Source organism: Peromyscus maniculatus, chromosome 12 (assembly GCF_049852395.1).
Source record: "Peromyscus maniculatus bairdii isolate BWxNUB_F1_BW_parent chromosome 12, HU_Pman_BW_mat_3.1, whole genome shotgun sequence".
NCBI lineage: Eukaryota > Metazoa > Chordata > Mammalia > Rodentia > Cricetidae > Peromyscus > Peromyscus maniculatus.
The window spans coordinates 35,267,301-35,289,584 of NC_134863.1; the positions used below are offsets into that span (position 1 = coordinate 35,267,301).

A 22,284-nucleotide genomic window follows, 5' to 3' on the forward strand; every position below is an offset into this window, starting at 1 on the left:
ATGACCTTACAGAAAAGGCCTTTTGGCTTTTAGTACAAGTTTAACACTGATCAAATAAAGTAATTCTAGAAAGTTTTGGATATAAAAATTCATTACATTTAAAGGATAAACAAATAAGAGGTTTTAGTTACTTTGGAAATAAGAACATTTAATTAAAATTTTATGAAATTACTGAAACCAATTGTCTTTAATATGTACAAAAAAAGCTCCAGAGGACATCACGGATGACCTCTTTACCGATGAGGAAGAGTCATATTTCGATGATGACTTCGATTTGGAAGACATAGAAGAAGATTCGATTTCATCTCAAGATTTTTTTCAGAGTGGCCGAAGTGAGTGTGATTAGCCTTCTCTCAGTAGTTGTTGCTGTGTTAAGGCAAGTTGCTGCTACATATTAAACAGCTCTTTATATATGCAGAATATATATATATATATATATATATATATATATATATATATATGTAATGGAAAATCTGCAGGATGTGGACATGTGTTGCCAACAGAAAGAAAAGAAATAAACGTATCATGATAGGGTAGTTTAGCTACATTCTATTTTTTGTACCATGTTGGGCAGTCTTGTACTTGATATGGGAATAAAGTGACCAAGGGAGTTAGGAGTTCTCCAAAGCTCCCTGGAGAAAGCATGAGCAGAACTCAGCATCTCCCAGACATGTACAACCTTCTGGCTCTTCCTCCTAAGTTTGGCAACATGAAACACTGTTCGGGCCAGTGGTTGCTCTTACTGTTAGTACAGCCTGCACAATTCCTCTGACTTGGTGAAATACAATTTTAGGGTTCAACTTATACTCGTCTTAGATAAAGTATCTCATGTTTTAGTATCCCAGGATATTGCTACTGAAGTTGAGAAAGAGCCAGAAGAGGTCATAAAGAAGATATCAGAGAACTTCTTCTACAATTACTCGGAGCTTGTTTCCACACCCTACGTGACTCCAGAAGCAGATATCCCACTGGATTTTCTCACCCTTGAGTATCCACTCCAGCTATACATTTATAATGTGGGAAGGTTTTATTTCAAACTACAAACTATAGCCCCTGGAGCAAATGTGGCCTCTGGCCTGTTTGTGTAAATAAAGTTTTATTGCAGCACAGACACACTCAATTACACCCTGTCTATGGCTGCTTAATTAGTTGAGATTAGGTACCAAGATATTTACTTCTTGCCTTACAAAGAGCAAGTTTACCAACCTTTGTCTTGGGAAACTGTAAAAAATGAGGCAGCAGTGGTGGTGGTGGGGGGTGGGAGGTGGGGGTTCAGGGGAATCCTAATTTAAACTAAACTTTTTGTTTGATGTGAGCCATGGGGAGAAATGATGTTTTGAGGAAGCTCTTTGCATAGATGGACCAGGCAGTTCATGAGATGTGGGCTGAAGGAGTCTGTGGAGCATCTCACTGCCCTTTTCTTCTTGTCCCAGGCTGGCTAGCCTTTCTTTGCCAATGCCTGTCTAGTGACATGATTGCTTTCTTTTCTGCGAGTGTTGATGGGGCCATTGTTAAGGCTGATACTTTCCCATCATGCATCAGAAGAGTTATCGGAGTCAAGTCTGGGCAGATGGGCTGTGACGGCATGTTTTGATTGATTTGTGAGGACAAATGAAAGGGGAGGGAACTGACAAGAATGTTTGTGTTTGCTGTCAGCAGGCTGGGTCTGTGAGGAGGTCATCAGAGGACCATCTCCATGATGACTTCAGCTTGCCTTCACGTGAATAGTGGCTGCCACCACGTGACCTACACTGTGTCCAGCCTGTTTGGAGATGGGGTGCATGCTTTCTGAAAATACCTCTGAACTCGGGTTCAATCCTAGATGTGACTAAGCTAATTTGCCCCGGTTACCTTTTAATCTGGAATTTCCTCTTTTTAGTTTTTCTTTTCTGTCTTTTGGACAAGATAAATTTTCTTACAAATAAGTGGATCCTCTAAAAGAAATTTTTTTACCTCCAAGCAAGGTCTCAAGCAATGGATGTTCTTCCCCTGATCTTATCAATGTTCAACAACAAGTTTTTTTATAAAGAATCTATCTGCTTAAGCGGTGCTGTGATACTAAAGGATTTCACAGATTGTGCTCATTTAGTTTCTTTGTTATTTTGTGTCTTTGTTCTTTTTATTTGAGTTTAAATGTACTAATAATGTAAATTAAAAGGTCTTATGTAACCTAGATTTTTAAACTTCTATTTTGAATTAACGCAATTTTACTCTATTCCATAAACACACACACACACACACACATACATATATATATACATACATACATACATATATTTGCTTATACAGCAATGTAATAAAAAAACCCTGGAAAATTTGTATATTTTTTATGTATCCTATATTAGTTGATTGAAATAATTGGTTTATATTAAGTTTTAATTAGAACTTAGTATAGTCAGTATGTTATCAAAATTTGTATTAGATTTCCACAAATGTAAGAATTTTTAAAATTTGCTTTTTACATTTATTATGTAAGTGAGTGTGTGTGTGCATGTGTGTGTCTGTGTTCCCCTGTATGTCGGGACATGTGCACAGATGTCAGAGGACAGGTTCCAGGAGCCTGCCCTTTCCTCCCACTGTCTTAGTTCTGGGGATGAGAATCAGGTCCTCCGTCTTGGCAGCAAACACCTCTACCTAATAAACCACCCAGCTGCTCCAACATGCAAGAATTTTAAATTCCTTTCAGAGGCATCATTGAAGGGGCCTGTAAAATGTTTTTAGTGGATGGACCAGTAAGTAAATACACTTGCCACACAAGCCTGAGGACCTGAGTTCAGTTCCTGGAGCCCAAAGTGGAAGAAGAGAAAACACACACACACACACACACACACACACACACCACATAAATAATAATAAAAGTAATGTTTACTATGAATTCCACAAACTTGACTGGCCGATACAAAGGTGACAAAGGTGAGGGTGTGGACTTGGTCCCACACTGATGGTGTGGTTCTGTTTTGGGGGTGCAGAGGAAAATGATACCTGTTTAGAAAGACTAATCTGCTTATCCCCAAACCTCAGGATTTCTTCCACAAAAAAAAAAAAGAATAAATAAATAAAATAAAGTAGGGACTAAATCGTAGTACAAGCATTTTCACTTACTTGAAAAATAAAAATTGTGTTTGTGACCCATCAAAAAATTCCGAGTTTCAGGGTAAAGTTCAGCTACATCGATTTCAAATCTTTATTATTTAAATAGAATATTGATTTTAAAAATAGACTCTGTTGTTTTAATCATGCATTCTGTCCCTAGATGGCTATTTCGTTTCATTTATTTTCCTTAGCAGCCTAACCTCAGACATTCTTTTGGGTATGACTGCAAAAAACGAGCCAACCTGCAGCTTCTGGACAACAACACCGTGATGTACATCGCCGGGAACCAGCTGATCCTGCTGAATTTCAAAACCAAGGAGCAGACGTACCTGCACAGCTGCAGTGGTGAAGGGATTGGCGCCATCGGGGTGCGCTAGCATTTAGTCACCTGAGGGTGGGCGAGGAACCCCCATTTCAGTTCTTCTGTGGACGCCGCAGTGGCGCCCAGGGTGTTCTGGGGATCACGTGAGACGCACTGCCATCTTTATTCTAAACCTTTTTCTTTTCTTTTCCTTTCCTTTTCTTCCCTTCCCTTCCTCTCCCTTCCTCCCTCCTCCCTTCCTTTTTTTTTTTTTTAAAGATTTATTTATTTATTATGTATACAGTATTCTATCCACATATACACCTGCAGGCCAGAAGAGGGCACCAGATCTCATTACAGATGGTTGTGAGCCACCATGTGGTTGCTGGGAATTGAACTCAGGACCTCTGGAAGAACAGCCAGTGCTCTTAACTGCTGAGCCATCGCTCCAGCTCCCCCCTTTCCTTCCTTTTTATGATAGGGTTTTGATATGTAGCCCAAGCTGGCCTTGAAGTCAATACAAAGCCCAGACTGGCTTTAAACTTGGCATCCTCCCACCTTAGCTTCTTGAAGAGAAAGTAAGAGGGTTTTTTGTTTGTTTGTTTGTTTGTTTTTTCAGTAGCTGCATGTAAATAATCATGATGTTGAATTAAGAAAATAATTCCAAGACTTCCTCTTGGAGTATTTAGACCAAGAGCGAGCCCAAATCTGAATTCTCCACCTCTCTCCCTGTGTCTTCCCTTCTCTGCAGCTTATGGTCGCTGGTCTCTCTGTAACCTTTTGTGTGAGTCTGAAGCTTTGTCTCTGTGCCTGCCTGATGTCTTCTTTGTCTGTCCCTAACAAAGGGCTTTGCTCTCTTATTGAACAGAACAGGAAGTATCACATGAGGTCGGAATGAGGGATACTTTACAGAAATCTTTAACAGAGTTTTACAAGGGATGAAACCTTACTGACCCTCAAATAACCCAGACGCTCTGCAGATGCCACTGCACAGAAACTGTATCTCTATATTCATGCTGCTTTCAACATTTATGGTGGATATTTATTGTAATGAGGTCACTTTAGACTTGTTTGCTGTTTTCAGTAAATTATAACTATAACACACACACACACACACACACACACACACAAAACACCTCTGAACATAAATTAAGACTACAGCTGTGTATCTGTGTAGGTAATGTAGGAAATCCAAGGCAAGTAAGGTTGGTTGCTACACTGTTCTCTCTTTTTGTTTTTCAAGACAGGGTTTCTCTGTGTAGATTTGCGCCTTTACTGGAACTCACTCTCTAGCCTAGGCTAGGCCGGCCTCGAACTCACAGAGATCAGCCTGCCTCTGCCTCCTGAGTGTTGGGATTAAGGCGTGCGCCATCACCGCCCGGCTGCTGCGCTGTTCTCTTAACGACAGGTTAAACAAATGGGCTGACCACACAGCAGAATGTCAGTCTTAAGTGACCTTAATCTGTATTATTAATTAGGCTGTGAGGTCCAGCAAGTGTTCCAATCTCTTAGAAAGTAAGAGATATTTCCATAAAGAGGCATCATCACCATAGCTTCAGCAGGGAGTCAGTCTGTCTATCATAGGTCTTCCAACCCCAGGAATGGAAGAAAGAAAGGGAGCCTAAGTGTTATCTGGGTAGCAGAAGTTCAAGCTCCACCTCCTAAACTCTGCAGTCAGGAGCTGAAAGCAGCACCTGGAGACAGGCATTCACTAGCACAGGGTTTTAAATAGTTTCTTCTGACCAGAGCCTACTTTTATTTTATCTTTATTTCTGCATGTTTGGCTTACTGATTAGCAAAAGTAACAAAGGAATATAAAATCCTAGCCAATTTCCATGGCTATCAATATAAACACGGACACAAATACTTCATCCACAGCATACTTTCTTACATTTTCTTCTGTGTCTGGTTTGGAAATCTCTTTCTTATTTCTGTTACATTGGCAGTCATATCTGGTGAGGTTGTTCAAGGTATAGTTTATTATCTATCTATCTATCTATCTATCTATCTATCTATCTATCTATCTATCTATCATCTATCTATCTATTTAATTTGGATGGATAGAATGCCCCCTGGGAACACAAATTCCACACTGCTGAGGTCTGAACATGTTTCCTCCCCCAAGTTTATCATTGTAAGCTTAATCCCAATGCAACAGTGTTGGGAGGTGTGGCCTGATAAGTGTGATTAGGGCACAAGTGGACTCATCCTATTGAGGAAGTAGGTTAGCTAATGATGGAATTTTATGAGAGCAGATCCATTGCGTGTGTGTGCGCACACACACACACACACACACACACACAGACAGACCTTAGCTCTCACCCTCTCTTGCCCTTCTAGCTCTTACCATGGGATCATGCACACAAAGGCCCTTGATCGATACTGTCCCTCAGTTTGGGATTTCCAACTTTTCAGAACAGCTAGGCAAATAAATTCTGTCCATCATGAGTCAGCCCGTCTTTCAGGTGGTAAATGGACTGAATCCCACACTCTGTGAATGCTGCTGTATACAGCTCAGAGTGACTTATATAGGGGGTTGGCATCCACCCTGCTTAGCTCTTCTCACACAGCCCCCCAGGCCAGCAGTAGCGTAGCACTTGTGAAATATATAAATGTGAATTCAGAAACACTGCGTGGGGGACTTGAGATCTGTGTTTTTGACGAACTTTTCAAGAGATTCTGACACACACTGAATACTGAAGCCATCATCATCTCACCATGAATTTAGTACTTGTAGCATTAAAAATGACTGACCTTAATGAAAGTCTTATTTTTTAAATTTTCTTTTAGTTTTCAGTTCAAATCATATCCATTAAGTATTTATCAGACATGCATTTAAAAAAAATTTTAGACTGAAGTGCAGTCTAATTAGCCAATTACATGATAATAGCCACTAAGTACTGCACGGATAGGATTATCAATGTGAAAATTTCCTTTTAATATTTTAGTGAGATTCTGTTTTTCTAGGTTCATCCGGAAAAAACTTACTTCACAGTTGCTGAGAAAGGAAGTTTCCCAAAGATTATCATCTATGACTATCCCTCTCTGAGGCCCTACAGAATCTTGCGAGGTGAGTCCAGGGGATCTTTAGAACAGTCCACGTAAACGTTAACAACACCCAGAAGATGACTGAGACCTCAGAGTTAGCCAAGGTTCAGCAGAGAAACAAAGGCAAGAGGTAGGAAGGAAATTTATTGGGTGAAATTGGCTTATAATTGTCGAGGCTAGTAAGTCTGAAAATTGTGAGTCAGCCCCACAGGCCAGAGATTTCTGGGAAGGAGTTCATGGGCAGTCTCCAGGCAGAATGTCGTCTTCTTCAAGACCTTCCAATGGATTGGATAGAGCTCACTTAGATCTTCAAGGACACAATCCATAAAGTCACCTGATCAGAAGTACCAGTCATGTTGGTGTTGTCTACACAACAACATCTACACTGCTGTTTAACTGGATAACTGACTGTTACAAACTAGTGAAGATGACGACTTGTAACATTGACCATCTATTATCTAACGGCTGGTTCTGTTTTCCGCGTAATTAATTAATCACGCATAATTAATTTCCAGAGTCAGTTTTCACTCTGGGAGGTTTTTCAGTGACAAATTGTGAATTGAGTTCTGTCTGTAGCAAGTCTTTGTCTGTACTGCCTGCTTCCAAATAACAACATGGAGACTTATTATTAATTATGAAAGCTTGGCCTTAGCTTAGGCTTGTCCCATTGGCTTTTATGATTTAAATTTACTCATTTATTTTTAACCTACATTTTGTTGTGTGACTTGTTACACCATACTGCTCATGATGCTTCTCTGCATCTGGCTGGTGACTATGCCTTTCTTCTTCCCAGAATCCTCACTGTCCCTGGAAGTCCCGCCTAACCTCTTCCTGCTTAGCTATTGGCCATTCATCTCTTTATTAAACCCTTCAGAAGGTGCCTTGGCAAAGACACATCTTCACGCAGTGTTCAAGTCTACCATAACATTTCCCCCTTTTGGTCTAAATAAATAGGAAAGGTTTTAACTCTAAACCAGTAAAACTAATATAAAATAATAACAATTATCAAGTAAGAATTGCACTTTTAATTTCCAGTCCATTTTTTTTTTGGTTTTTCGAGACAGGGTTTTCTCTGTGTAGCACTGGCTGTCCTGGTACTTGCTCTGTAGACCAGGCTGGCCTCGAACTCACAGAGATCTGCCTGCCTCTGCCTCCTGAGTGCTGGATTAAAAGCGTGTGCCACTATCTCCTGGCTCAGTTCATTAGTTTCTAAGATTTATTTATGTATGAGTGCGCTGTTTTGCATGCTCACCTGCATGCCACAAGAGGGCACCAGATCTCATTATAGATGGTCGTGAGCCACCATATGGTTGCTGGGAATTGAACTCAGGACCTCTGGAAGAACAGCCAGTGCCCTTAACCTCTGAGCCATCTCTCCAGCCTTCCAGTCCATTTGTATTTGGCAAATTTGGAGAACTTACTTTATTATCTATCCTATCTTGGTGAGTCAAAAGTTTTGTACCTAATTTACTATTGTAGATTGAGTTCTGTCTGCTCTCTGTGCTTGGCTCTCTTTCTTCCACAACATGAAATATATGCAACGTGCTTTTTTTTTGGGAAAATACGATGATGATTTCTTCACCCTCCTTTTATAATCTTATAATCTATTCTAAAGCCCAATGTCTTAGTTAGGTTTCTATTGCTGTGAAGAGACACCATGACCATGGCAACTCTTATAAAGGAAAACATTTAATTGAGGTGGTGGCTTACAGTTTCAGAGGTTCAGTCCATTATGATCATGAAGGGGACCATGGCAATGTGCAGGCAGATGTGGTGGTGGAGCTGAGAGTGCTACATCTTACAGGCAACAGGAAGTCGACTGACTGTCACACTGAGTGAAGCTTTGAAGAGACCTCAAGGCCCATCCCCACAGTGACACACTTCCTCCAACAAGGCCACATCTCCTAATAGTGCCACTCCCTTTGGGGGCCGTTTTCTTTCAAACCACCACACCAAGTGTGATGAAATTTTTTTCTTAAGATTTATTTATTTATTATATATACAGCATGTATCCCTGCAGGCCAGAAGAGGGCACCAGATCTCATTACAGATGGTTGTGAGCCACCATGTGGTTGCTGTGAATTGAACTCAGGAAGAGCAGTCAGTGCTCTTAACCTCTGAGTCATCTCTCCAGCCCGATGAAATATTTTAGAATCACTCTTTCAGGAGATTTGTGTGTGTGTACGTACACCCCCACCCACACAGTATGTGTGAGGGGTGCGCTTGGCTGTGCATGCATTTGTGGAGGTCAGGAGCTGATGTCAAGCATTTTCCTCTGTTGCTCTCTATCTTATTTTTGAAGTGGAAGCTTTCAGTGGACCAATGACTTGCCATTTCTGCTAGCCTGGCTGGCCGGGAAGCCCTTGGGACCCCTGTCTCTACCCATCCTTCACCTTGGAATACCACTGGAATGACACCTGAACCTGGGTGCTGGGATCTGGACTCGGGTGCCCATGCTTGCACACTGGGTACTTCACCTGTTGGGCCATCTCCCCAGCACTCTTAGATCCTTGACACTTTTACATTAACACAGATCACACGGGCACCCTCCTCTCCCTCCCCCTCCCCCTCCGTGTTTGTTTTGGGACAGAAGATTTGCAGCACAGGGTGGGCTTGATCTTGCTCTTTTCCAGCCATTGCCTTCCAGTGTTAGGATGACAGGGGTGTCCCCTCTGGGCTCAGCTTTCTCTCTTGTTTATCAGACTCCCATTCACCCTTTCAGACGGGACAGAGAAGGCCTATGTTTACGTGGACTTTAACAGTGATGGGAACTTGCTGGCCTCTGTCGGGAGTCACCCTGACTACACCATAACCATCTGGAACTGGATGCAAGAGCAGCCCACACTGAGGACAAAAGCCTTTTCTCAGGATGTTTTCAAGGTCACTTTCAATCCCGAAGATGATGAGCAGCTAACCACATCAGGATTGGGCCACATCAAGTAAGTCTGGTGCCCAAACAAAGGAACCAACGAATATTGTAAGAGCATTTTTCTGAGAGGATTGAAGGCTTGGAGATTTTTTTTTTTTTTTTTTTTTTGCTATAGCCGAGGCTACACAGAGAAACTCTATCTTGAAAAACAAACAAACAAACAAACAAAACCCCCAAAGAATTGTTTTTAAAATTAGGAGATTTCACATTTATTTTAAAACATATTTATTTTTATTTTATGTTGTCTTAGTTAGGGTTTTTATTGCTGCAACAAACATCATGACCAAAAAACAAGTTGACGAGGGAAGGGTTTATTTGGCTAACACGTCCAGATCACAGTCCATCATTGGAGGAAGTCAGAATGGGATCTCAAGCAGGGCTGGAACCTGGAGGCAGGAGCTTATGCAGAGATGATGGAAAGGTGCTGCTTACTGGCTTGCTTCTTATGGCTTGCTCAGCCTGCTTTCTTATAGAATCCAGGACCTCCAGCCCAGGGATGGCATCACCCACATGGGCTGGGCCCTCCCCTCATTGATCACTAATTAAGAAAATGCCTTACAGCTCTGTTTCATGGAGGCATTTCCTCAACTGAAGCTCTTTCCTCTCTGATGACTCTCTTGTGTCAAGTTGACATACAAAACCAGCCAGTACATGCGTTTATGAATGTTTTACCTGTGTGTATGTATGTGTACCACAGGCATGTAGCACCTGTGGATGCCAGAAGAGGACCTTGTGTCCCCTGGAATGGGGGTTACAGGTGGTTGTGAGCTGTCACGTGTATCCTGGGAACCAAACCCAGGTCCTCTGGAAGATCAGGGAGTGCTTTTAACTGCTGAGCCATCTCTTCAGATCCACACGTGTTCTTTTTCAAATTAACCAGCAGTTCACCTTTCCTCTCTCTCCCCGTCTCCCCTTTTCTTTTAGTGTACCTTTTACATTTTGATATAGGGTATTGGTCCCCAAAAACAGCATAAAAGAAGGGCTTTTAAATTCAGAGCATGTTATGGAATATTATTTTAAGGTGTGTTACTTTTGTTTATGTTGTATTTGTTTAACACTGTGAAGCTGTGCCTGTCTAAAAGACCTGATGGTCTAATAAAGAGCCGAATGGCCAATAGCAAGGTAGGAGAAAGGACAGGCATGGATGGCAGGCAGAGAGAATGAATAGAAGGAGAAATCTGGGCGGGGGAAGAAGGAGCAAGAGAAAGAGGAGGATCCAGGGGTCAGCCACCCAGCTACACAGCAAGCCATGGAGAAAGAAACAAAGAAAGATATACAGGAATAGAGAAAGATAAAAGCCCAGAGGCAAAAGATAAACAGGATAATTTAAGTTAAGGAACGCTGGCTAGAAACAAGCCAAGCTAAGGACGGGCATTTGTAGTTACTAATAAGCCTCCATCTGTGATTTATTTGGGAGGTGGGTGGCGGGCCCCCAAAGAGCCAAAAGAGCACAAAATAACGAGCAACGGGAGTGCTGCCTTCTCATAGGCCCCACCTAAAGCAGGGGTCTCCGTGACTCACGGTGTAGGCTTCTACAAACCCGTGCTGAGCTCTCACACTCCTGGGAAGTCTCTCATGTGTAGCAGCACCGCGGTCTTCATGGTGGAACAAGAATTCTCAGAGCCATTCCTGCCAAGCCGTGTCTACTCCTGATCTCAAGTCTGTGGCTCCAGACCCCACGCCCCTGTGTTCTGCCTCCTGGATGGAATCATGTAGACCGTCTCTACCCACCCTACTCTCATTTAGCATCAAGTGCTTTCCACCCGGTCGAAATTTTCCCTCAGTGCCTGGTACCTGCTGCAGCCAACAGCACAACCCAAAATTCAGGTCTTGCAAAGGCAGAGGGACTTCCTCCTCCCGCGATGCCTCTGTTTGGTTGCCCGACAGGGAGTGGACACTACATGTTAGTCGGGTGACGTCAGTGAAGTCACAAGTGCTGATGAAATGTTAGGGTCAGATGGAAATAAAAAGGAAACCACCCGACGGGTACATCTGACCGTGTCCTCTCTCGCCGGCAGGTTCTGGGAGATGGCCTTCACGTTCACCGGGCTCAAGCTGCAAGGGTCACTGGGGCGATTTGGCAAAACATCCACTAGTGACATAGAGGGTTACATTGAGCTTCCGGATGGGAAGGTGGGTGTGGCCCTGTTCCTCCCTGGTTAGACCGTTTATGAATGAAAGCACAACCGCCCGGAACTCGACCGACCACATAGTCTAAGACTGTCAATGATCACAGATATTATAATTACCGATGTGGTGAAAACCTCATTTTACTTTTTCCCACCAACTGAAATAAAAACTTTTTCCCTAAAATTTTTGTAATCCATGTACACTCACCATTTCCCGGTTTTGCTAAATATTCTATGCAGATAAAGAATGAAGTGTTTTCCTGTATTAACGTAGTGACATGCTCACTACTTTTCTGATGTCATGGGATGATGATGATTTATATTATCTTTCCTTTTTTGGGTCATGATGTTCCAAGGGACTTACAGGCTCAAGGTTTTATTCAATCTCATGTCTTTTGTTTTGGTGTCAGAGTGTCCTTCAGGAAGATGAATTGTTTTACAGAGATATGTGCAACATTGTAGAAATGTACAACAATTTGTCAGTTGATTTTCTGACATTATTAGTTCACTTTTCTCTTGCTCTTACAGATCTTATGGGCTGTTTTGCCTAAAATGATAGACATCCAGTATCCATTCCCCTTTAATATCTTATTGGGCCTCCTGTTAGAATGAGTTACGCTGTGTTCCTTGCGATCACTTCTCTTATAAGAACATGCCAGCACACAGATACTACTTGAAGACACCAAATGACCTGGTCATTTAAGTGATGGAACAGTGTCAATTGAAGTACAGTGAAAAGGAGGAAATGAACAGCCCGGGGCCAGCCAGTCTAGCAGAATTAGTGAGCCTCAGGCTCAGTGGGGGACTCGGGCAGAATCACAATAACAATAAGGGTGGGAAGGGAGACACTGGTGTTGATCTCTGACCTCCACGTGTACTTTCATGTACACAGGCACCTACATATGTAGCTAGAGTTTTCCTGCCTGGCCCACAGTCAGGACAAATCTCTCTCACCCGCCAGTCCCACAGCCGCTCAGACCCAACCAAGTAAACACAGAGACTTGTATTGCTTACAAACTGTATGGCCGTGGTAGGCTTCTTGCTAACTGTTCTTATATCTTAAATTAATCCATTTCTATAAATCTATACCTTGTCCTGTGGCACATGGCTTACCGGCATCTTCACATGCTGCTTGTCATGGCGGCGGCTGGCAGTGTCTCCCTCCGCCTTCCTGTTCTCTCAATTCTCCTCTCTGTTAGTCCCGCCTATACTTCCTGCCCAGCCACTGGCCAATCAGTGTTTTATTTATTGACCAATCAGAGCAATTTGACATACAGACCATCCCACAGCATACATATGCATACACCACTCACCTCCCTCCCCTGACAAAAAGCCTCAGGTGCTGGTTAAACTGTAGTCCCAAATCTATACAGCAATCTCAAATGAATCTGTCATCAAACTCTGAATACTTGTTAAGATAAACATCAGTCTAACTTTCCTTCCTCCCTCCCTCCCTCCCTCCCTCCCTCCCTCCCTCCCTCCCTCCCTCTCTCCCTTCCTTCTTTCCTTCCTTTCTTTCTTCATAGCTAGGAAAACAAAGCACTCACATACTCAAGTGCATATGGTGTTGCTAAGTATACCTTGTGCATGTGGCTTTGGGCATTAAATACCAATGTGAAGAAAGTATTCAAGCAATGCTTGACACAAAGCCCTTACACCACAAGTATTACTTATTATTCCATTCATAAAGCGTTCTGAGAACCTATGTTTGATGGCATGCTCTTCAGGAACTGTTGAATTAGACAGATTGATTTGGGACAGTCACAAATATTTTCCTTATTTGAAAGTGAGTTGTAATCTGCTCAGCTCACAGCTTAGCAGACAGCACTACACTTAGGAATTAAAATCTCATCTGTGAAAAACTTTAAATATCCTGTTTTGACACAGTCATTCAACACCTGAATCTTGTCCTTAAGAGGTATATAAAGAAATCTACTATGAGCATTTGTGAAGAAATTGCCATTAACGTGCATCCTAGTCACAGGATGCTAGAAGGAAACACATCAAAATGTAATCAGAGGTTGAATCTGTGGTGCTGGATTTTTATTTCTTTGTTTTCTTTACTTCCATACTCAAGCTCTCCATTTTCACAGTTAGAAAAACAAATCTAAAATCTAAAAGCAACTCTTGCCTGTTTGAGGTCCTCGTGAAGGTATTTCATTTTTATGCATGTTTCTTTCTTCACGCCTGTCAGGTGCTCTCAGGATCAGAGTGGGGTAACCTGCTGCTGTGGGAAGGCAGCCTCATCAAGGTGGAGCTCTGTCGAACTGGCATGAAGTCTTGTCACCAAGGTCCCATTAACCAGATAATGCTGGATGAGGGGGAAGTCATTACCGCTGGGTCGGATGGCTGTGTCAGGGTAAGGCACCAGCACTCCACTTAAGACTTGCCGATCACCTAGGAGGTTTTTGTCTTATAGGCTGCTTCGTGAAGGGGGTCAATGGCCACTTATTCCTAAGACTAGCTCATTTTCAATAATGCTTCTCACATGGTAAATATTTGTATTTCTGTCAACATTAATTGGAACACTATGAAGGGATCTCTTGTTCTTGTGCTTCAGGTGTTGACATAGGAGCTTCAGAAAATGAAAGCTCATATTATCACCAGATAAACAATGGGCACACATACTTTCAAAATACCCACGATTGGCGGGCATTTTCTAAGGAACGAAAATGCTGAACTTTCTGTTTGAAACAGCGTCTCACTGTGTAGCTCTTACTATCCTGGAACTCACTATATAAAGCAGACTGGCCTTGAACTCTCAGAGATCTGTCTGCCTCTGCTTCCCGAGGGCTGGGATTAAAGATGTGCATCATCGTGCTGCTGGTGAGGATGCCAATTGGAAACAGTCTCAGAGATGTATGGTTGGGGGTTGCTGTGCACAGCCCTTTCCCAAGTCCTTGTGCTAGGGAATTCATTGAGTTCACTGTGAACGCTGTCCTACCTAAAGCCTGGAGGAAGCTGGAATATTGCTTCAGAAACTAAGTCTCCCGAGTTGCTGTTCCTATGTTTCCCATTCACCCTGTCTGGCACCTTCTGTGAACACCACTGTTCTTAATGAACCTGTATTCCTGTGATTTGCCCTGTAGTCCTTTTGGTACATGGTCTTCTGGAGCCTTCTAGCTCTTAAATTTCTCGAGACCAATTTGTACTGTCTACATGTTCTTGAATGTATGGGTTTCCACTGGAGGGTGGTCAGCTTACCAGGGGCTGTACTCTTAGAGAAAACTGTCTCCCTCTCTCCCAGAAGCTAACAACCACTGATAGCTCCATGGCTTGGGGTAGACTTGTGTGCCTAACACCCCTCTTCATGTTGGGATTTGGTCTGGCTAGGGCTTGCATGGCTTCTGTACATGTTGTGAATTCCTATGTGCAGCTGTCCTTCTGCCCAGAAGATAATGTTTCCTTCTAGTCATCCACCACCCCAGGCTCTCACTCTCTTTCTGCCTCATCTTCTGAAACGATCCCTAAACCTTTTTGGGAGGCAGGGGGCATACGGGTATAATATGTTCCATTTAGGGATGAGCATTGTTCAGTCTCTTACTCTCTCTCTCCCTTTGCCAGTTGTAGGTCACTGTGTTAATCAAAATAGAAAATAAAAACTCTCAGATCTATGGGTATAAGAATAAGACATTGGGAGGTGGTTTAATACTGTGTCTATTTAACTGCATAATAGTAGCAGATTTTTTTCTCTTAGAGCCTGTAACTTGTCTAGCCATAGATTCTTAACCAGATAATGGTGTCAGGTATGGGTTGCATCTTGTGCAGTGGGGCTTAACTCCAATATGAAAGTTGGTTACTCCCATGATGTGTGACACTTCTGTCCCAATGGACATGTCTTCCCAGACCAGCCATTACTAGAGCTCTCCAGGTTCATAGCTGGCTATGATTGACGATTGCTTTTCTCCCCCAATAGCATGGATAGCACTTTCCAGCACTGTGAAAGCTAGCCAGTCTGTGCTATGAAGCTCCCAGGTCTGTACCAACTTGATTTTGCCATGTTATGACTCAAGCGTATGGCATCTTCCGCAACAGGGTCTCACTGTCAAATTTTGGAGGGTCATCAAGAGCATTGTCAATAGCCTGTAATGTTTGGTGGTCTATGGGACCTCACTGGCCAACAACTCCAGAAGTCACTCATACCTGACACCTTTTATTGGTTAACCTCTGGTGTCCAGTAGGGGCATTGTTGTAGTGTTATAAAATACCTTCTTATTGATTTTGTCAGATATGGGACTTTGAGACAATAGACACTGCTGACACTATAGATGATACTGGATTGTTGGAGATAGAGCCTATTAATGAACTTCAAGTAGACAAGAATGTCAACCTCTTCTCAATGATAAAGATGGATGAAATTGGAAATAATTTTTGGCTGGCTCAGGTATGTTACATTCTTCTGTTTGGGCTTTTTAACTATACCAGGACATAAAATAGAAATAGAATTGATTGTTTGGGCTAGAATGCTCCGTGTTACAGCATTATGTGATTGCCTTGCTTATTATATGTGTATAGTCTTAAATATATAGAAGATATTTTAATATATTTCAATCACACTCTATAATATATGTAAGCACTAGATGTTATTGTTGGCCCTCATTTTAATAAATCACAGGAATAATGATTTTAATTTGGTGAAAATTAAAAATGATAAAATCTTATTAGCTATTTAATTTTTTAGGACGCCAGTGGAGCCATATGGAAGCTTGACCTTAGCTTTTCAAATATTGTAAGTGCCTGTTTTCCTTATTTTCTCCTAAATGCTACAGTAAAATTGTTTGGTATCTTTAAAACTCTGCTTCATCTTTCTTCACATTAGATCATTGTTTCTACCAAACGAAAACAGGACTGTCATTATGCATTGCACATTTCCTTAACATGTGGAGTCTTCCTTTATATTACCTCATGTGATCCCCACAGCTGCTCTGCTGAGCAGGCAGGAAGACCTGGGAAGTGGCATTTGATGGGATCTGTGTAAAATCAGTCATTAACCTCAGAGCCAAGACTCCATCTGGTTTTTCTAATTCCGAAGTCCAGCGCTCTTTCTAATCTGTCATACTTTTAAAAATTCTCCCTCAGAGTAACACCACACATTATGTTACAGGTTCTATATACATTTCTTTAAAGTTGACTTTAATTCTATATTGCTCTATTTTCGCTATCTGTTGCTCTTTGTCTATTCTCAGACCCAGGACCCAGAATGCCTCTTCTCTTTCCATTCTGGAGCCATCGAAGCCTTGGCTGTTTCTCCTCTCACTTATCTCATGGCTACAACTGCCTTGGACTGTAAGTATAAACTATCCCCCAACCGTGTGTGTGTGTGTGTGTGTGTGTGTGTGTGTGTTGTGCACACATGCATGTTCATGTATATGTACATGTGTTCTGGTGTGTGTATGGTGACATCAATTGACTCCTTCTATTGCTTTCCAACCCACGCTTTTAGACAGGGTCTCTCACTGACCCTTGAGTTCATCAGCTGTTAGACTAGCCAGCCAAGAAACTGCAGGTGTTCTCTTGTCCCTCCCCACCCCCAGCTCTGGGGTTAGCGGCATGGTCCACCATGCCTGGCTTTTTCGTGGATGATGGGGATCCCAGGTTGATTCCTCATGTTCGTGCGAAGTGCACAGACTGCAGCAGACACAATTAGGGATTAGACTAAAGACATAACTATAAATTATTTATGAAAATGCTACTCCTTTTCCAGTAACCACAGGTACGCCCTTTCTGTTCTCATCACGTTCCTTTTCTCTCGACTTTGGGCATTTATAATTTTGTAGGCTGTGCAAAGGGCCACTTTTTGTTGGTCAGTCACAACTTGTGCCTCTTATCAAACTATCAGAGGGTCCAATGAGATGGAGAAAAAGAGGCTCTAAGGGAAGAGATGGAGAGGATCACAGAACACATGTGATGTGGAAGAGAAAGGAAGAATACTGGGGATAGGGGATGGAGGGGGGAACAGATGATGTCTGTATGTGGGCGAAATCAACTACAACTAAGTATGTATGAATATGCTGCAAGGAAATATGTTACTATGTGTGTTCATTAAAAACAATTAAGAAGAAAAAAATCAATACAAATTTAAAAGGCTATTAGGCTATCAGTTGATCTGAGTTACTGTATTTAATCCTGTAATATTTACTACATGAAAAGTGAGCCGAGATTGTTTAAAGAAATAATATATTTATGATTTGTTTCTTTTAAAACTTTTTTCCCTGTAGGTTTTGTTCGTTTCTATGATTTTGCTAGCAAGACTCCTTTGATTCAAATGAAATTCAAACAGGGAGGTACTTCCCTCACTTGGGTACCCCGCACAGTAAGTCTGTTCTTTTAATCAACTTCTACCAAAAACACTAAAAAATATACTGTATCAGAGATATTTTTGTAGAGATATAATTATTTTATAGCTGGGAATTTTAGAAGTATAAATATTTCAAGTTGGTTTATTTTACCTAGAACATTGCAGAAATCATCTCATGTTTTCACTGTTAAGGGTTCATTTTGTTTTGATGAAAATCTATTTTTTTTTTTTTTTTTTTTTTTTTTTTTTGGTTTTTCGAGACAGGGTTTCTCTGTGTAGCTTTGGAGCCTGTCCTGGAACTCACTCTGTAGACCAGGCTGGCCTCAAACTCACACAGATCCGCCTGCTTTTGCCTCTCGAGTGCTGGGATTAAAGGCGTGTGCCACCACCGCCCGGCGAAAATCTATTTTTATGCCATTTGTGGCATAGGAATAGCTTTATTTTGCAAAGTAACCATGCAACTGAACTTGAGGCATCTCCTGTTCATGCAACCACACTTTTAAAACACCATAGGACTATTTGGAGAATGATTAATTCTTATTTGGGGATGAAATCACAGAGAAAATGGTTCAGGCATGCCTCAGATCTGGCTTTCCGTTACTGTTTGGATGAGACTACTTTCAATGTATCATGTAAGATGTTCTGTGTCCTGGTGGCTTCTGGTTTCTACCTCCAGTTCTTATGGTAACATGGCTTCTTCACTCCAGTCTGCCCTTCTCATAAGGCTGAATTCTCCTTGAATTCTGCTTTCTCCTGACGCTGGATCTTTGCACAGGCTCTGTCTGCTCTCACCGGTTCTAGTTCCACCCTCTTGTATCTAGTTAGTTCTGGACCAAGCACCCTCCGATCTCAGCTTTACCATCTCGGCCTTAGAGGAGTCCTCAATCTAGGTTGGCTTTATTTGCTAAATGCTCTGAATGGCTGTGTTTCTTTCCCTTGGCGCCTGTGTTAGCTCAGATTTTATACTCATTTACATGTTAATGGGGGACATTCGGTCCATTTGTGTTCACCCTGAACTGCTGGTGACAGGTGCCTCCTACACAGGAGGCAGGCATGCTGTTAGTATTGCTCACTGGAAACTTGAATTGCCTTAGATGACCCTGCTTGTGGTCAAAAATAGATAAATACCCTGGAATTGATGGAGGTTGCCATAACATGGAACCAAGACTTGAACAGGGAGGCCAGTGCTAAGTTATCCAAATTTGTATGTGTGTACCGAGAATTTCTTAACTAAATCCCGATCCCCTGCATTTCATTGTTTCCAAGGTAAGCTACTCTGGTGCACAGATTGTCATAGGATTCCAAGATGGTGTTGTTCGGATTCTTGAACTTTATGATCCAAAAGGAATTACACTTTTTGCAGGACGGAAGAAAATCTTAGATGCCGAGTTACATATGAAATATGTCTTCAAACCCCATACTGCTGAAGTCACGGCTTTAGCTTATGAACGTGATGGGGAGATTCTAGCCACCGGGGTAAGTGTGAGATTCTCTCTCATTTCCTATTGGAATTCCATGCCTAGCTTCCCTTTTCAGTCCACTTATTTCATTGTGCCTTCATACCCCCTAAATGCAAACCACAACAAAAGCCTGCCTCAGATACAGGAAACAACTCTATAAACTACAGGAAGAAGTCAGCAGATGTACTGTAGAATTATTTTATATTCTATTTGTATTTATATTATATATGTGTGTGTATGTGTGTAAACATATATATATATGTGTGTGTGTGTGTGGTAATCACATTTCTAGAGCTATGTACTGAAACACTTGGGAAAAAGAATCAAAACATTTGAAATCATATATCTATATCTATATCTATATATATATATACACACATATAATATTAATCTGGAATACATGACCATTGTGTCTATAAGTGTAAATTGAATAGACTATGTGATACTAAATTTTTGTGCTCTATGGGCTTGATGTCATAGTAATATATATTGGGTGTGCATGTCTCTTTTTTTAATTTTCTAGAGTAAAGATAATACTGTCTTCTTATTTGAAGTGGAAAAAGATTACAAGCCAATCGGTTATTTTAACACTCCTGGGCCCGTTTGCCAGTTGATGTGGTCTCCGTCCAGTCATGTAAGTCATGAGTTTTTGTCCTCAAGAGTAAATCTCAGTGTCTGTAGCAAGAGGTGCCCCCTGACAACTTTGGGGCTGCATTTCTTTTATTCCTATTTGGAAAAAACCCATCCCTGAGTTACCCGAACTAATTTGCCTAATTTGCTACCAGTGCCAGCCAGAGACTGCAGGAGATAATCCTACATTAAGGAGGATTCCTAGCTCCTGCAGAAATCAGTGATTTAAATGAGTTCTCCACAGCCCTGCAGGCGGCTCCTCGATCAAAGCCTCAGCCACCTCGAACCCTCAACGCTTCACTCCTCCTCTCTTTCTCCCAGCATCACTTCCCAGAGAGGCCGGGCCTCCTCCGCAATACCCCACGGAGTATGTCCGACCTCCGTCTCCCTGCTGGTCTCCTTCCACCACAGAGGAGCTGCCCCGCTTCCTACTTAGTAGCCATTCATTCCGCCCCCTGTCCATGGACGGCCTCATGCTTTTCTTCACGATTTGACACTATCTCTCTCTCACTTTTAGGACATATGCCTTTAGCCTTCCCTGCTGCTCACTGGGTAATTGTCAACGGCAATCTTTACCACTTACGGAAAAATAAATTCGCCGATCCTGTGTTCTGCAGCTACTGCCCCCACCTTCCCCGTCCCCTCCCCCACCACCCATCTCATATCTCGGCAACTCTCGGGAGGACTGACTGTCCCAGGGACGCCATTGCTTCTATACCACTCCATCCTCCCTCCGCTCCTGCCTGCCCGGGCGGCTCTTCTGAAGGCACCACTAATACCCACCTGGTGTTTGATTCTTATCTTACTTGATATGATAGCATCGCTTGATCCCGTTGACCTTCCCTTCCCTTTTGAATATCTTCTTCCTCTAATGTTAGTGCTTTTCTGCTCCCAGCTCTTGCATCTGGCCAGGCCTTTCAGCCAGTCAGCCAGTGTTAAATCCCTTAATGCCTTGCCCTGGCTCTCTTTCCTCCTGTGATTTTGCTCTGGGTGATGCCTTCTGAGGCCACCATTTTCCTAAAGCTCCAATGTACCCCCAGGACACTTGCCGTAATGTCTCCTCTTTACAGAACAGTGATCACACCTCAACTCATTTTGTAAGTATATTTTGTTCATCTGCGCCTTCAAGCTAGATGCCACTTTCTCAGGAAATCATGCACAATCTGGAAGTTCTTGTGGTCTCTTGGAAGGACTTTTGCAATTATAATTCATATTAATCTGTGTGAAATGGACAGGCTCTCCCTTTGGAGTCATATTCCATAATGGGAGTGAGGACAGCAGCCTTTCTCACAATTCCGTCTCTAGCATGTAACAAAATGCAGAGTATATGGTAGATAAATAACAAATTGTACCAAGATGGAGATTTCGCAGATGTGGTCTGGGGCAGAAAAAACTTCTGTGCTGGACCAATCCATCTGGGATCCATTTTATGTGAGTGGAAGTCAAGGCTGAAGCCTTCTTGAAGCACACCTATGGAGAGAGAAGAGAATTGGAAAGAAGACAAAGACCTGGAGAGCATCCACGTTTAAATTAACTTAGGAAGACAGAAGCTGGGTTGTCCAGGGTGACAGAGCTGAGAAGTTACCCACAGTTCCTCAGCATTTCTAATGAGAACATTCTGTCCTTTAGGCTAACAGGTTTCACAACGGTATATTTGGCTAAGGAAATAAGTTATGGTATCTTTAAAGGAAACAAATATAAATCTAACTTTAGCAATTAGGTTAGGGATTAATAGTTGAATGATAATAACTAATATTAATATTAATAACTAACACTAATAATCATTAGTAACTAGGATTGTTACTAATAACTGCAGTGGTATATTATCTTTTAAAATGATCACTATATTTTCCCCTGCCTTGTTAACTTTTCGAACTTGTAGAAATTTGCATGTTTCCTTTTTAGCCTGAAAGCACCTTGATGACCCTCTGTGAGAATGGCTATATTCTTGAATCTCTAACTCCAACTATTAAGGATGTAGATGATCATGATGTTGTCTCCTATGAAATCCAAGACATCGTTCTCAGATGTTTTCATTTCTCAAGTGTCAAATCTAAGATTCTGGTATGAGATAGTCTTGAAACATCACCTCCCTTCTTTTTCTTTCATTTGAATATGCAGTACCCTGTAAGAGATTCTGGTAGAACAGGAATAAAATAAAGTAAGACAGATCCTGGCCTGAAGGAGTCTACACACTGGTAGGAAGGTGGCTAACTGTGGTAGGAGGCAGCTAACTGCAGGAGAAGGCAGTAGTAGATAGATAACTAAAATCCAAGTACAAGGAAAAGAACTCGAGAGTGTGCAGGAGTGATGTGGCTGATGGACGGATGGGGGCGTTAAAAAAATTACTACCTGGAAGTGACAATTAACACTCAGAGGATGGAAGACGTTTGAGA

At 42.0% G+C, this 22,284-nt stretch overlaps 1 protein-coding gene across 2 annotated transcripts in view; it reads left to right on the forward strand.

The window, feature by feature from the left end:
• Nucleotides 1-22,284, forward strand: part of Cfap44 (cilia and flagella associated protein 44) — an 84,540-nt gene that overhangs the window by 9,652 nt on the left and 52,604 nt on the right. For both annotated transcript variants that reach the window (XM_006975800.4, XM_076548880.1), the window contains exons 3-16: nucleotides 207-332; nucleotides 838-988; nucleotides 3,299-3,461; nucleotides 6,362-6,464; nucleotides 9,165-9,381; nucleotides 11,390-11,504; nucleotides 13,695-13,859; nucleotides 15,729-15,884; nucleotides 16,182-16,229; nucleotides 16,687-16,786; nucleotides 17,719-17,813; nucleotides 19,065-19,274; nucleotides 19,782-19,892; nucleotides 21,794-21,952. In XM_006975800.4, the coding sequence (XP_006975862.1) occupies nucleotides 207-332; nucleotides 838-988; nucleotides 3,299-3,461; nucleotides 6,362-6,464; nucleotides 9,165-9,381; nucleotides 11,390-11,504; nucleotides 13,695-13,859; nucleotides 15,729-15,884; nucleotides 16,182-16,229; nucleotides 16,687-16,786; nucleotides 17,719-17,813; nucleotides 19,065-19,274; nucleotides 19,782-19,892; nucleotides 21,794-21,952 (1,919 nt within the window). The remainder of the gene's footprint in view (nucleotides 1-206; nucleotides 333-837; nucleotides 989-3,298; nucleotides 3,462-6,361; nucleotides 6,465-9,164; nucleotides 9,382-11,389; nucleotides 11,505-13,694; nucleotides 13,860-15,728; nucleotides 15,885-16,181; nucleotides 16,230-16,686; nucleotides 16,787-17,718; nucleotides 17,814-19,064; nucleotides 19,275-19,781; nucleotides 19,893-21,793; nucleotides 21,953-22,284) is intronic.